This window comes from Pteronotus mesoamericanus, unplaced genomic scaffold, assembly GCF_021234165.1.
Source record: "Pteronotus mesoamericanus isolate MK-2021 breed Mesoamerican mustached bat unplaced genomic scaffold, CSHL_Meso_final contig_317, whole genome shotgun sequence".
In the NCBI taxonomy this organism is placed as follows: Eukaryota; Metazoa; Chordata; class Mammalia; order Chiroptera; family Mormoopidae; genus Pteronotus; species Pteronotus mesoamericanus.
Genome location: NW_026555133.1, coordinates 1,551,422 through 1,565,712, shown reverse-complemented (window position 1 = coordinate 1,565,712; position 14,291 = coordinate 1,551,422). Strand labels below are relative to the sequence as shown.

The following is a 14,291-nucleotide window of genomic DNA, read 5'->3' as shown; positions in this document are numbered from 1 at the left end:
GTGCCAATGCCATTGCTGACAGCATCACCCTGGTAAACCTGGCTCATCTTCACTCTTAAAGTGCAGGCTGAGGCTAGGACGATGTCACATGTCACCTGCTCATTGGCAGTGATAAAAAAAATGTGCCGTCTTTACCCCACAACTCTACTTTTAAGAATTTGCCCTACAGATATACTTTACATGGGCAAAAGAATGTATCTTAAAGATAATTGTGATAACTGTTTGAATTAGCAAAAGAGTGGACATCCTTCATGTCTATTGGCAATAAATTGGTAAAAATAAATAACATCTAGGCAATGGAAAACTATGTAGCTCTTCAATAGATTGAGGTAGATCTATATGTGTTGTTAAAGGAAGGTTCTAGCAACATTATTATAAGAAAAAAGGTGTAGAAGAGTATTCATAGTATGGTGTTATCTGTATTTAAAATAAGGGGGAAATATATGACTGAGTTTGAAGAATATCTTTGGAAGAATATAAAGGAATTGGTTATAGTGGTTGCCTCAGAAATGAGAAATGGGAGGCTGGGAGTCAGAGGCAGGAGGGAGCCTCCTTTCCACAGTTTACTGTTTGAATTTTTTTTAAACAATGAGCATATTTTTACTCTCTTAAAAACATGAAAAGCTAGAAGTACAAAGCTACTGTTTCTCAAAGTGTGTGCTAATTCAAAAATCCAGATTTCATGCATTCGTTCTGGGACTACTGAATTGGAACCTGGGAAGGCATAGCCTGGCTCTCTGTGTCTTTGTCTTGCATCCCAGAGGATTCTGATTCATCTGAAAAAGTCTGAGATCCTTGAACTGAGAGCTCAGAGGTCAAGGAGCAAGTTCGTGGGAGTCAGAGGAGGCTGGCTGCTCCTCCATGTGATAAAAGACCAGGGTGTGCAGAGTAGGCTGCTACTGTGGAAAGGTAAGCAAGCTATTGGCATTTTGGCAGCACTTAAAGCCTGTGGGTAAATAATGATTTGATTAGACATCATGAGCCGTAATAGGCTTGTAGCATAATAGGCTTCGGCAGATGAGGCTGGTAAGGCTGTCCTATCTGCTCTACCAGCTTCATCTGGAGCTACTTTGCCCGTGGCTATCTCTGTTGAAGTCCCTCTGGCCTCTTTCAGTCCCTGAAATAAGCTGTTCCTTTCTGCCTTCACATGCGGTGTTGCTGTTGCCTGGAATGCTGGAACTCATGTTTTGTTTCTCTGCTCAAAGGTCACTTCCTTCAGGGCAGTCTTCCCCAAACCCCAGCCTAGGCCAGAACTCCCTGTCACATGTTCTTATAGCTCTTGTTATACTTCTTATACTTCTCCTTTGGAGCACAGATATTGTAATTAATTAAGGAATGATTCAATGTTTGCTTTGGTCACTGCTCTGTCCCTGTGCTATGCTTGGCACATGAAGGGACTTAGGATCAAGATTGTTCATGGAGTGAATGAATGAGCCCTAAATAGGAAAAGGCTGGGCCCCAGGAGTGGGAATGGGTGGTGGAGGTGAGGAATGTCCGTGGAGTGTTACTGACTCCCTCCAGCTCGGCCTGGGGCTTTGGCCAGGCCTCAGGGAATCTCTGAGGAATGCCTGAGAGCAGCAGTTGGATGTAGCTCCTCGGACTTGACCATGGCAGCATGAGTCCGGCTGCCTAAAGTCACGGCATCGGAGTTAGAATAAATGTACCAGGTGCCATGGAGATGTGTGACCCTGTCTGGGGAGGCTGTAGCTGGGCCCCGCTGAGCCCCAGGAATGGGTTGCGTGAACAGCCATCAGGAGCAGTGGGGACAAATACACTAGGTCAGAACAGGTCACCATGTGGTCATGTGTGTGGGCCGCGGCAAGAGTCTATACTCTGTGGCTTTTCCAAACTGTACCCTTGAGTTTGGACGGCCCAAATTAAGTTTTGACGTTTACCTTGGAACACAGGTACAGCCCAGTCATTCAATAATTTATTGTGCCATGTGGGGAGAGAGGAGAGATTAGGTCCTTGCCCACAAACTAGCAGACGCATGGATGAGCACACTCCTCAAACGCTACACAGAAAACTCATACACTCATGCCTATTAAAAGGTTTATTCTTTATGCTCAGAAACAAAGAAGTGGCCTTCCCCTGCAAAGGGTCTCAGCTTGAAGGAGTAGGAGGCTGACAGTGACAAGAGGGAGCGTTGGTGTGAGGTTGAACGTGGCAGTTCTTTCTTCCCCCATTTCCTACTATCACTCCTCTTTTCAGCGTCCCCCTCCAAAAACTTTAGGTATGAACACAGCTTGCCACCCATTGGAAGGTTGGGGAAGCACAACTGTAGTCAAAAAATTAATGCCCATGTTCAACAAGAGATAGGTCCAGTGCGTATCTGGTGGGGACGGCAGAGGATGGGAGGGAAGGCGTTGGTTGAGGAAGCTGCTGGGTGGAGGGGAAGGCAAAGAGTCACGGACCCACTCCCCAATGACAGTGGGCATCTTGGTCCTGCCCCTACCTCTCCCAGCACCATCCACTCCCTTCTTCCAGCCCCCCTTCCTAGCAGAACTGGTCGTCGTAGTCCTCATCCTTCATCCCCTTCAGCCGAAGCCGGGCAAAGTCCTCAAATACGATGTCGTCATCTGTGGCATAGCTTGATGGAAGAAAGGAGGGGGTGAGGCGAGGGCTTCAGACCCTCACCTCAGCTTCCCACTCCCCTCCAGAGACCGAGGTGTTAGAGCGGCAATGGGACTGGAGATATTTGCACGAAGGGACAAAGAAGGGGCTGTAAGAGGCAGCTCACAAGGCTATCATCTTGATTTGATGCTTCAACCATCCCTCCCCCAAAAGAAAAAAATGGGGGTAGGGGGGGATAGAGGACAGATTTCAAAGTTAACAGCAATCTTTGTCCTAAGAGCCAAAGGTAGGAAGGGAGGGGATGAGGCTCTTACTTGGTATCAAATTCAATGAGGTTGGTGTCCACAGGGGCGTCTGTTTCAGGAGCAGCTGCAGGGAGGAGGCAAGTAGGTGGGTGGGTGCTGGAAGGAGCAGCTTTTTCTCCAGTGGCGTGGCTCCAGGCCCTCCCTTTGGGGGTTTGGGGTGGGTGGCATGCCTACCTGACTGGGGTCTGGGGAGGGTGATGTGGTCATGGGGCTTGGGATGCATCAGAACAAAAGGCAGCTCCACTGAGACATCCCTGGGGCGGGAGAGAGGCAGCAGGAAGAGGTGACAATGCAGCGCTGGAGGGAACCACTGCAGGCCCTGCCCTGGGCTGCCCACACACTCACCCGCCGCGAGACACCACCAGCTTCACCTTGACCCTGTACGACACCAGGATCCCCAGCACCTCCTTGTTGGCACCCTCTTTCACACTGCAATTCGGGGGAGGAGCTGGATCATGACCCATCACCCTGCACCTTAGCCCACCCTTAGGGCTCCCGTCAGGACCCTGAGCAGGACCGCAACGCCACAGCAGCTCCCAGGGCTCCTGTGCCAGGCTGTGCTGTGACAGGAAAGTGCCGCACGCCACACTTTCTGTGCGGAATCCTCCCTGGGTTCTCATCTCTCTCACAATAAACGCTGAAGTTCTGGCGACCTAATGACCTAACCACCCTGCACGGTAGTGCTCTCCATCAGCCCTCTGGCCCGACTTGCTACTCGTGTCCTTGTAGTTCACGCTCACCACGCGGCCCGTCAGCCTGCTCTGTGTGGTCGTGCAGCGCGCCCCCGAACAAAGGCGCAGCGGCGAGGCGGGGGAGGGGGAGGCTCTCACCCCAGGGCTGCTGCTGCCCAAAGGCACAACGGCACCCACCGCATTGGGGGCCGCGGCTCTGCTGGCCGCCTGGAACTTCCTCAGACACATGGCCTCGACCAGCTCCCTGGGTCCTTATGCTGGCAGCTCTCTCTGCCTGGAACACTCTCCGTTTGTCCATATTGCCTACTTCCTTTGGGTCCGTCCTTGAAATTCGCGTCTCCCCATGCCATCCTATTGAAAGCTAACACACCCTGCCCCCCTTTCCCTTTCTCCCTTCTCTGCCTCGCTCTTTCTCCTTCACATGGTCACTAAACATGCTATTATATGATCTGTGTACCCTCCCTCCTCTCGAATTGGAGAGGCTTTTTGTCTCTTCTGCTCACTGATGGTGCCTGGACACCTAGGACAGAACCTGGCATAGGGCTGCTACGGAGCGAATGTCTGCGTCCTGGGCTGCGGAATTCCCCACCCACATTCAGCCCCACCCTCACATGGTGCTGGAAGCCAGGTTGGTGTCCTCATGCTTGAGCTTCCCATCCAGGGCGAGACCACGCTTCTCCCGGTTGTCACTGAGCAATGGGGTTACGGTGTACACCTTGCAGAACGTGGAACTGGGAGATACCTGGTCACTGCAGGGGGTGGGACAAGAGAACAAGACACTTGGAGGGGCCAGGCTGGGCGAGGGGCAGCTCCTGCCCCCATCACTAGCCCCCTTTTCTTCGGGCACAAGTCACAAGGGAGTAGGTTTTGGCTGAACCTGCTCAAGAAAATGAACAGCTCAGAGCCATCTGATGGGGATGCCCTAGAACGTGGAGACAGTCCGGGAAGAATTCCACCCCCACCTCTCATCTTCTGGACCTACTCTTCTCCCTTGAGGTTGGGACCCAGGGATGTTGTGATACTCACTCTTGTTCGATCTGAGCCACGGGACACTTGTACTGGGCAGTGCTGAAGAGGCAGATGTCGGCGTACTGTCTCACTGTGGGGTGGGGCGGGGGCGGGTCAAGCAGTTCTGCATGGAGTGAAGACTACTGCCCCACTCCAGACCACGTGGCACGGGCCCACACCACTGCCGCCCCTTGGCCCTCCCTGTAGCAAGAAACGCCTGGTCCCCATCTCATTCTGGGACGGCCTAAGTGAATTCTTTGAGCCCTGACGGGTCTTCCGCACTCGGGTATGTCCTTGGACAGATCATGCCAGGGGCCTCATGTGCGGCAACTCCCTCCCCTCTAGGAACCCCTTCCAACTCCCTCCTCCTACCAGAGACTTTGATCTTCTTGACAGTCTTGGTGGAGTTGTTGGTGACGTGGACATTGACACTGAGGGGCTCCCCGTGGTAGTACAGCTTTTGAGGGGAGGAGGGTCAGGTTAATCGGTTCTGTTTTCACTGGTCCTGTTCATTGTCGGTGTGCCCCCGACACAGACATGGTGCTTGGCCTCTTCCCTCTAAACCTGAGCCCACAGCAGCTCCCCAGAGCTAAGGCAGCCTCCTCTAAAGGTGCCTTCTTGACATCTGGCTTCACCCTCCCCCCAGGGGCGGACCAGCACACCCTCTCACACCACACCTCTTTGTCCAGGGAAGCCTCAAGGTGCAGGGACCGGTCAGACATGAGGAAGTGGCGCGTGGTTTCAGCTGAAGGCTGGGGGCCGGGTTTCTCTGGGGCAAACTGCACCTTTCTGATCACCAGACGCACAGAATTCCTGCGGGTGAGAGGGCTCAGTTCTCCGACTCCCAAACACCCACTTCCACCTCCCATAGGGACTAGGGCTGCTGGGAGCTGGGACAGAATGGGCAAACCACAGGGGAGGTGACTTCCCTCACCTTTTGTGGCTTTTCTCTTCTAGTGATTTGGCACAGAAGGCTCGAATCTCAAAGTCTACCCCGCAGGCCTCGGGAAGGGGAGAAAAGGCCAGGTCTTACACAAGGTCCCTGCCTCCGCCGCCACCGCTCCCCTCCCTCCTTCCTCAGTCTTGGGCAGCACTCTTGCCCCATCCTGGTCTGGGAAGCGTCGGGCCTGGCCCTTCCTCCTCTGCCTGCTTACGGCCTGGGCCCTGGCAGAGGCTTTGTCCTGGCTGTGCCAAGGTGAGCCCTCATAGCCTGGTACATACAGTGCAGGTCAAGAGCAAGAAGCAGTCACATGTGAGCAGGGACCATCCCAGGCACACCCCACATCTCCTGGGAACAGTGCCCTATCCTTCACCCCACCCTGGTTTCTTGGCAGCCCACCCCTGTCTCATGTGCCTGCTGAACCCTGCTCTGTCCCATGAGTCCTCAGAACCGTTTCTCCAGTACCTTCCCCGTGTCCTCTGGGCCTGGCTGCAGGGTGACGGAGCAGGGGAGATTCTGGGGTATCTGTGGCAGAGGAGAGAGGAGACTTCAGTTCCTCTTGAAGCCCCCGAGTCTTCCTGTCAACCTCAACTTAAGAGGCCAGAGGAGAAGACCTGGGGATGGGAAAAGGAAGGGGCCCCAGGAGGGAGGCAGAGGGGCAGGGGCTTCCTGAATGCAGGGCAACCCTGAGGGGAGGTGGGTCTAGGCTCCCTCCTTACTGTTCCAGATCAGCCCATTACAGGTGCTTCATCCCCCAGAGTCCCAGACCCCTTGCCCTGAAGGGGGTGGGGGGCATCCTCACTGTGAAAAAAAAAGGGTGGGCATGCTGTCCCAGCTTCCTCAGCAGCCGGTCCTGCAGGCGGGTGGGGGGCCGGGGTGGGTTGGGCATTGGGGGGAAGGCCTGGTAGGTGGCGATGAACAGGTCTTTGCGGAAGGACAAGCCCAGCACATCCAGGTCTTCGCGGCCATAGCGAAAGGCGCAGGTGAGGGTCACAAACACTGGCAAGGGAGGGCAAGGCGGGGTGGTCAGGAGCTCCCCTACTCTGGTCCCCCCAGTGCCCAGCAGCTGCTTCTGGGCAGCGTAGGACTGGTCTGAATCCTACACCTGGCTTCTGCCTCCGCCCTCCGTATCTCTGGTCTCAATGCCAGCCCGTTGCACTTCCCCACCTCCCCTTGGGCCCCTGGAGTTGGGGGCCAGTACCTTTGCGGTCCTTCAAGTAGTCAGGGTCCACAAGCACCACACCATCTAGGAAAGGGACAGATGAGCTCATTTCCCATCAGGGCCTGTCCTCTGTTCCTGGGTCCAGGAACTTCTCTTGGGGGACGAGATGCCCCTTTCTGGGCACACTTACCTACAGGATCCACTTTGTCCAGGTGATCTACAAAGTCCCGCTTGCCCAAGTACACCGTGAGCTGAAGAAGGAGAGGGGTCACAGGGAAGGTTGGGTAGGAGGGGGGCAGGGCACCGGAGCCTCCATGGGCTGCCCTGCCCCTGGGCTTCCCAGGCTGGGTGGCCAGGATTTCTCCTGGTCTCCTCCCAAGGGGGCTGGAAGGGGAATGTGGTAGGGCTTCACAGACTGCCCAACGTGGAGGCTTTTTAGCTTCTAGTATCTTTTCACACCTTGGCACACCAGGTGGTAGTGTGTGTGGGTTTGTGGGTCACAGCCAGCCAGAGAGGGGCTCTGCAGTCAACAGGCTGTAGCCTGGGGGCTGTTAACTGTTCCCAGCCCCAGGCACCCTGGGTTGGTTTCTAAGAGGGGCAGGCGTGGGCTTCTGGGTCCTCCTCCCCCTTGGTCTTGCTTAGGGACCCAGGCCTGTCCCCACCCAGCCCTGCGGCTGGCTCAGGTGGAGCAGCCTCTGTGGCAAGGGGCTTCTGGAGGGAAGGAAGTCGGCTCTTAGCTGTCACAGGAAGTGGGCAGCTAGGGGTTGGGGATCGTCTAGGGGCAGGCTAGGCCCTATCAGGGCCCAGGGAGGGTCAGGAAGAGAAGCGCTGTGGGAGACTCACCTTGCAGTTAGGGCTCGACTTCTTGAAGACCCTAACAAAACAGAAAGGGAAACCCCACTGCCTCCCTCAGACTCAGCAGGGACCTGGGCACCAGGACATTGTCCCTCCCCAGCCTGAGAAGCAGAGCTCACCCAGGATTCCTGCCTGGAGGCTTTGGGGCTTGGTCAGGCCTACCCCCTCCCGCTTTTTCCCAAGAAAGAAAGGTAACCACAGGCCCTTGGTATTCCCAACTTGGCAGCCCCTCAAAGCTGGTTGTCATGGCAACCCCCTCCACCCTCACTAGTTCTCCTCCTCCATGGCAATGGCCACTGGTTGCCGCAGGAACCACTCTGGCTCTTCCCAGAGGATCACCCCCAGGGGGACCTGAATGGGCAGGCTGCAGTGTTGTCTGCATTAGACCTAACCCTCTTTCCATCTTCTCTGGTCTCCAGCGCCAAAGACAGCTGGAGTACCTGAAACAGTAACGACCTTAGCCTCTGCCTCTAAAATGGTTCCTCCTAAAGCCACTACCTAACTGTGCCCCTACTCCATTAACCTCCAACTCTCCCCATCTCTGATCTCAGAAGCTTAAAAAGCCTGTTTGTCTTTCAAGGCCCAGCTCAGATATCATGTCCTTTAAACAGTGGACCAAGCCCAGATCTTTTTTTTTTCTTTTTGTTCCTGTCACACCTTGTTTATGTTTTATTTGTGGTGCGATACCACGCAAGAGCAGTTAGCTGTGTATTGTCTGCCGCACTAGATAGACTGTGAGCGTCAGAGGCCTTACTCACGTCAGCATCCCCAGCACAATGCCAGGCATTTGGTGATGGTAACGCTAACACTTCCTGGGTGAATACTGTACACCCAGCGCTGTTTAAAGTGTTTCCTGTGCTATTTAACACTCTTAATAACCCGACGATGGAGATCCCAATATCCCTATTTTATAGGTGAGGAAACTGAGGCACAGGGGAGGTCAAGTATTTTGCCTAAGGTCACAGTGCACATGGTAGACAGAGGGGGTCTGGCTCTGAGTCCATGCTCTCAGTCACCAAACTATTAAACTCGCCTGCCTCAGTAATTGGGATTAAGTTTGTTGAACTGAAGGGGATTCACCTCCTAATGGCTGACACAATCGAAGCCTGCACTCCACTCACTGCTGGAGGAGTTGAGAAGTATCTGGCAAGTTCAGTGCTCTGGCCGCTTGTGGGCTTGTTCTTTGCTGCAGCACCTTGCAATCCATCCCCAATCCACTCTGCCTCAGCAGTGATCTCTGGGAAGCGTCCCCAGATAGAAACAAATGAAAACCTGCCAACTGGTCCATCCTTCCTCCAATCCCACCAACTGTTTCTGCTATAACTTCACTTGCTCCTTCTTCCCAGAAGACCAAGCTATCCCCAGGGCATTATGCAAAGGTTAAGGAGGTCCCTGGGTATCCCCATCCAATAGAGGAGCGTAAAGATTGCTACGATGGCAGCTAGAATAAGCACCCCACCTCCTGTCTTTCTGATTGCTATGGCATCATCCAGCTCTCCCTCCCTTTTGCTTCTGATTTTCCTCTTTGTGCCAGTGTTTCTTCCTTTTAGGAGCCCTGGCAGAGGGCTGCGACATCCATGACTAGAGGGCCAACTGGAGTATCACTTTGTGGTGATTGCCCCGGAGCAGCTGCACGGCACCTGCCCTCTGGATCCTGCTAGGCTAGGGAGAAGCAGCATGTATATACTGAGGCTGGCCAAGGAGGCGGAGTGTAAGGGTGACTGGGGGGGTGGTGCACAGAAGCAGATGCCCCCTCACACTTCCTGCTATTCTCTTCATTTCCTGTGGCCCAGAATTTTGATAGGAGTAGGGGGGAATTGTGCCAAGTCAGCAATCCCCCTTCGGTCCATCCTTCCCGCTCTCTGAACCACTTAACGGAAATTGGGGGCCTCCCTCAAGTCAGCAACTTCCCCTTTCTCGGGCCACCAATCTAAATCCAGGACACCAATCCTTCCTGTGATAATCTCTCTCCAGTACTGGTAAACTTGGTGCACAGAAACCTGGGTTCTCCTTCTCTATGGATGGGGAGTGGTGGGTCTGATACGAGAATGTTTTGTAGAACAAGTGACACTCAGGGCCAGGCCCTCATTCCTGATCCCTTTTGGATAGAGGCACAGAGCCCCAATATTTTCCTCCTGCTCCCAAGGGACTCAGGCATTCACCCACCGCCCCCTTGGGGGTGTTGGGTCACAACAGGAAGTGGATTGTGCTAGAGACCAAAAAAGAGAACTCTGGGTGCCAGTGTAAGGAAGGAGCCTCAATTACACATAAAACATCCGGGGAGTGGATGGTGTGCCCAGGGCTGATACCTCCTCCCCTCATCTGCGGGAAGAGGGGTAAGGCCCAGACTCGGGGTCGGCTGCCATGCACCCTGCTCCCTCAGGATGAGGCTGTTGCTCCTAGCAACCCCGGGGGAAGGCAGAAGTTTGGAAGTGGAGCTCCCCGGCCCGTGGGACAGGTGGGGGCAGCCCCACTGCCTGTGGGGTATTAAACAGGAGGTTTTCTAGTGGCTAAGCAAGAGTCAATGGGGGATTCCCCCTTCCGGCATCCAGCCTGCCCATACTCTACCCCTCAGGACCGGCCACCTGCTCTTCCTTCCTCCGCCCCTGCAACGCAGCCTGCAAGGGAGAACCCAGTCGTCCGGCCCCCACATCCCTGAGTAAACCCGGTTTCCTGATCCCCTTCAGCACTCGCTTTCTGCAGGGACCCTGGCATGCGCCCCCCTCATTATCCTCGAGGACCTAGGCGTGCGGCCCCAGATGGCCGCCCCCCAGGGACCTAGGCGTCCAGCTCCCGATTCTCTCCCCGGCGTCCTTGTCTGGAGACCGTCCAGGCACCCGCCCGGAGCCTCAGCCCACGACCCGCCGCGTGGCCCCACATCCCTTACCTGGTCCCGGGTTTCTCCCCCATCGTGCGCGCGCCCGTCGCCCGCCCGCCGGGTCCAAGGCTTGCTCGCAGCCTCCCAGTCCGAAGCTAGGTCCCTGCTCCTCCCCACGCCACTGCGCACGCGCGTTCTCAGCTCTTTCTCCTCTTCCCCCTCCCCTCCAGGCCTCCCCATCTCCACCCCGTTCCCCCCCACCCCGTTGGTGTCCTCCCCCCACCCCCCTTCTCGTCCCCAGTCCTGGGGAACCGGGGCCAGATGCGTCAGCCCAGATCGCGCGGGCGCGCGCGCCGCCGCGCAACCCGCCCTCTCCTCAGACCCAGTGATTGGCTCCGCCCCCACTCCCTCCCAGTTCTACTCCTCAAGGGGACCCTTCCAAACTCCTCGCTCTTCTCGCCCATTTTCTCCGCCCTTTCTCAACCCCCCCTTGTGAACTGATTGGACTCTCTTAAACGAAGGCTCCCGCCTCCGGGAGATTAGAGCCCTCTGATTGGCTCCCTGCATCGAGAACCCTGCAGGGGTCCCCTCCCCTTTGTTTGCTGGCTAGCAGCGGTGGAGGCGTTGCGGGTAGTGGAGGTGGTGGGGGCTGAAGAATGAGCTCAAGCACGGTCTGCGAAGGAGGGTGAGGGGATGCACACGTAGGTGAGCGGTTCCAGTTGAGGGACGCTTGTTTTGGTGCACACCGCTCCCCCGCACACCCCAGTGCTTGCAGCCTTCTTTGGCCAGCCCTCCGCTTCTTTATTGTGGTGTGTCAGCTCCCCCTGGTGTCTGTCTTTCATCTTTGCAAGGTTACTTTGCCTCATTTCTTTTGACTACTACTCATCTCCTCTGGCCACTCATTGCAGCTAGCATTTATCCGTCTACCCATGCCTGTTTTGTGCCAGTCACTTATGCTAGGGCATGAATTAACAGACAGGAATGAACGTGGCCCCTGCGTTCCTAGTATACTTGAGGAGACACATAAATAGGTATTATGATCCCAGGAATGCTGTAATCTAGGTATGACCCAAAAGACAAAGCAATTTAGAAGCATTTTGCTGGGTGGGTTGGAGGGAGTCCAGGCTGTCCAGAGGAGGGAACATTTGAGGACAATCCTTCTGAATGGTGGGTAGAAATAGAAAAAGGGTATTCCAAAGAGAGAGAAAAGCAAGGCACATCCTGTTCTGAAGTGTTCGTAGGGTAAGACAGCAGGAGAGAGAAGGCTGAGGAGGAAGACTGGAACAGAGTGTGAAGGATTTTGTATAGCAGGTAAAGGAATGAGACTGAGACCCTTCTGTGGAGGAGGGCACATGGATCCAGTAGTTTTTTAAGCAAAGGAGTGGCATGATGAGATTTGTAGGAAGATAATTATGGGCAATGTGGAGGGTGAAGGGAGTGGGGCAAGGCTGCTGTAGACTAAAACTAGTCAAGGGGAGATGATGAGCCATAGAGTGAAAGGAAGACAAGGGGATAGGCTGAAGAGTCATTTCTAGGGCAAAACTGACTGGACTTGGGAAGGATGATGGATGGCTCACATTTCAGATTTAAGGAGCTACAGTATTTCTTCTTCTTCCATCTCTTTTTCCATAATCCCCTTATCCCCCCCAAATAAACCAATTTCACACTACCCCCTCCACTTTTGTATGCAACAAAAACTAACACGCACACAAGGCAGTTCCTGAGATCATCTTTCACGTTCAGACACAGGCCTAGCCACCAGCTGCCACCTCCCCATGCTTCAGTTTTATCACTGCCTTCTAAGTTCTCGCTTCACCTCTTTCAAGATTTAAACATTATAGACTCATGAATCACTTTTGTGAAAGCATAATGAGATCTTCATTACTACTTATCTAAAGTGCTCCTGGAACAGAAAGGTACGTGGTTTGCAGGGAATGAAAACTACTGTATTAAAATTTACTAATAGACCTGGTTGGTGTGGCTCAGTGGATTGAGCACTGGCCTGTGAACCAAAGGGTTGACAGTTCAATTCCCAGTCAGGGCACATGCCTGGGTTGCTGGTCAGGTCCTCAGTAGGGGTGCACAAGAGGCAATCACACATTGATGTTTCCCTGTTTTTCTTCCTCCCTTCCCCTCTCTCTAAAAGTAAATACAATCTTAAAAAAAAATACTAATAGTCAGAAAGACACTTAAGAAAAATATTAAAGGCCAGAAAGAATGGAAGAGATATACTCTATTCTTGGTGAGAAAACATATCATTATGAAGATGTCATTTCTCTGAAAATTGTATACAAATGTAATGTCACATCAAACAAAAATGGACTTTTTTTGTGCACGAAGATAATCTAATAAAAGTCAAATCCAAGGGTCATCTCTTTCACTCTCATACTCCCCTCTGTCTAATCCTTCTCCAAGTCCTCGCATTCTTCCTCCAAAATACATTAACCTTTTGAGTTATTTCTTCTCTATTTGCCTGTCTCCAGTGCTGCTCTGGTCCCAGTCACTATTCTCTTACCTGGTCTGTTATGATAGTTTCCTACAATGGCTTCTCTATTGCTCTCCTTGCTTCCCTCTTGGCCTTCAAAGTCCCTTCTCCACACAGCAACCAGAGTGATCTTTACAAATGTAAGTCAGTTCTTGTCATTCCCCACTTAAAGCTCCTCAGTGGCTTCCAAATATTATGTGAACGAAACCCTATCTTTTCACCTCAGCCTACTAGAATCCACATTCACCTCTCTGACTTTAACACATAACACAGGCATCAGTCACTCTTCCTCTCTTTCTCTATCCTTGAGCCAGTCTAGCCCTCTTTCTATCTTCCAGCAAACCCATTTCTACCTCGGAGCATTTGCACATGCTGCTGCTTCTGCTCAGAGAAACTTTTCTTTCACTCTGTATGAACACCACCACCTTGTCATCTCCAGAGAGGGCTTTCTTTTTAAGTTTCCACTCCTATTCAGGTCACCCTCTAGCACATTACCATGCTTAACTTTTAAAATAACTTTTTTTAAATAGCACTATCCAACATTTATTTTCTTATTTACTTATTGACTACCTCTTCTGTCTAGAGGGGTCTTGTCTTCTTCACTATTTCTTTTCTTTTTAATTAATACTCACCTGAGGATATGACTTTTGATTTTAGGAGGTGGGGGAGGGGAGAGAGAAACATCCATCAGTTGCTTTCTGTTCACATCCTGACCTGGGGCTGAACCTGCAACCTAGGTCTACCCCAACTGGGAATCGAACAGAACTTTTTTTTTTTTTTTTTTTTTTTTTGGTTCTGGGACCACACTCCAACCAACTGAACACCCGACCAGGGCTTCTACGCTATTTTATTATTATCACTTAGAATGGCGCCTGACACTTAAAAAGGTGCTCAGGAAATATTCGTTGAGTGAATAAATGAGTATGTCAGATTGAAACAGAATACCTCTTTTTAATTTTGACAGGAACTGGCAAAATGCTATCTAGTGACTGAGGGTAGTGAACACACAATATAATGTACAGATGATGTGTTGTAGAATTGTGCACCTGAAACCTGTATAATTCTGTTAACCGGTATCACATCAATAAATTAAAAAATAAATAAAAGTGCCGTCTGGAAAGGTTGCATCAGATTACTCTGCCAACCATGTAGAATAGTGTTTTATGCCTGATACATCATCCCAGTACTAGATTTATCTTTTTAAATTTGCAAGGACTGCGTTGTGTCAGTTCTGCAGTTATAAATGTAGTTTAAAATATCTATGATGTCAAATAATGGGCCAGTTTCTTAGGTACCACTGTTGCCTAGAGCGGAAGTGTTGGAGACTGTTTCTGAACAGATACCTTTCGGACTCGAGCGCCTCCCGTCCTCCCCACGTGTTACTTAACAGCCACCGGGCTGTCCCCGGACCCACCAGCCTTTCACAGCCGGGGAGCTGAGTATCTGCGGCCC

At 52.6% G+C, this 14,291-nt stretch overlaps 1 protein-coding gene across 3 annotated transcripts; it reads right to left on the bottom strand.

Moving 5' to 3' along the window:
- Positions 1 to 2,044: 2,044 nt before the first annotated feature.
- ARRB2 (arrestin beta 2) lies at positions 2,045 to 10,594 on the bottom strand. 3 transcript variants are annotated; one of them, XM_054575791.1, is made up of 15 exons: positions 10,424 to 10,594; positions 7,525 to 7,581; positions 6,872 to 6,932; positions 6,721 to 6,765; positions 6,322 to 6,518; positions 5,985 to 6,044; positions 5,514 to 5,581; positions 5,257 to 5,392; positions 4,952 to 5,036; positions 4,598 to 4,670; positions 4,183 to 4,320; positions 3,225 to 3,308; positions 3,054 to 3,133; positions 2,889 to 2,943; positions 2,045 to 2,590 (listed from the first exon to the last, which is right to left on the bottom strand). In XM_054575791.1, the coding sequence occupies exons 1-15, from the start codon at positions 10,592 to 10,594 to the stop codon at positions 2,497 to 2,499; spliced, it is 1,404 nt and encodes a 467-aa protein (XP_054431766.1). In that variant the 3' UTR covers positions 2,045 to 2,496. The 3 variants fall into 3 exon arrangements, with proteins under 3 accessions (XP_054431766.1, XP_054431765.1, XP_054431764.1); XM_054575790.1 differs by having other exon boundaries at positions 7,525 to 7,555; positions 10,424 to 10,555; XM_054575789.1 differs by lacking the exon at positions 7,525 to 7,581.
- Between the last annotated feature and the right edge of the window lie 3,697 nt (positions 10,595 to 14,291).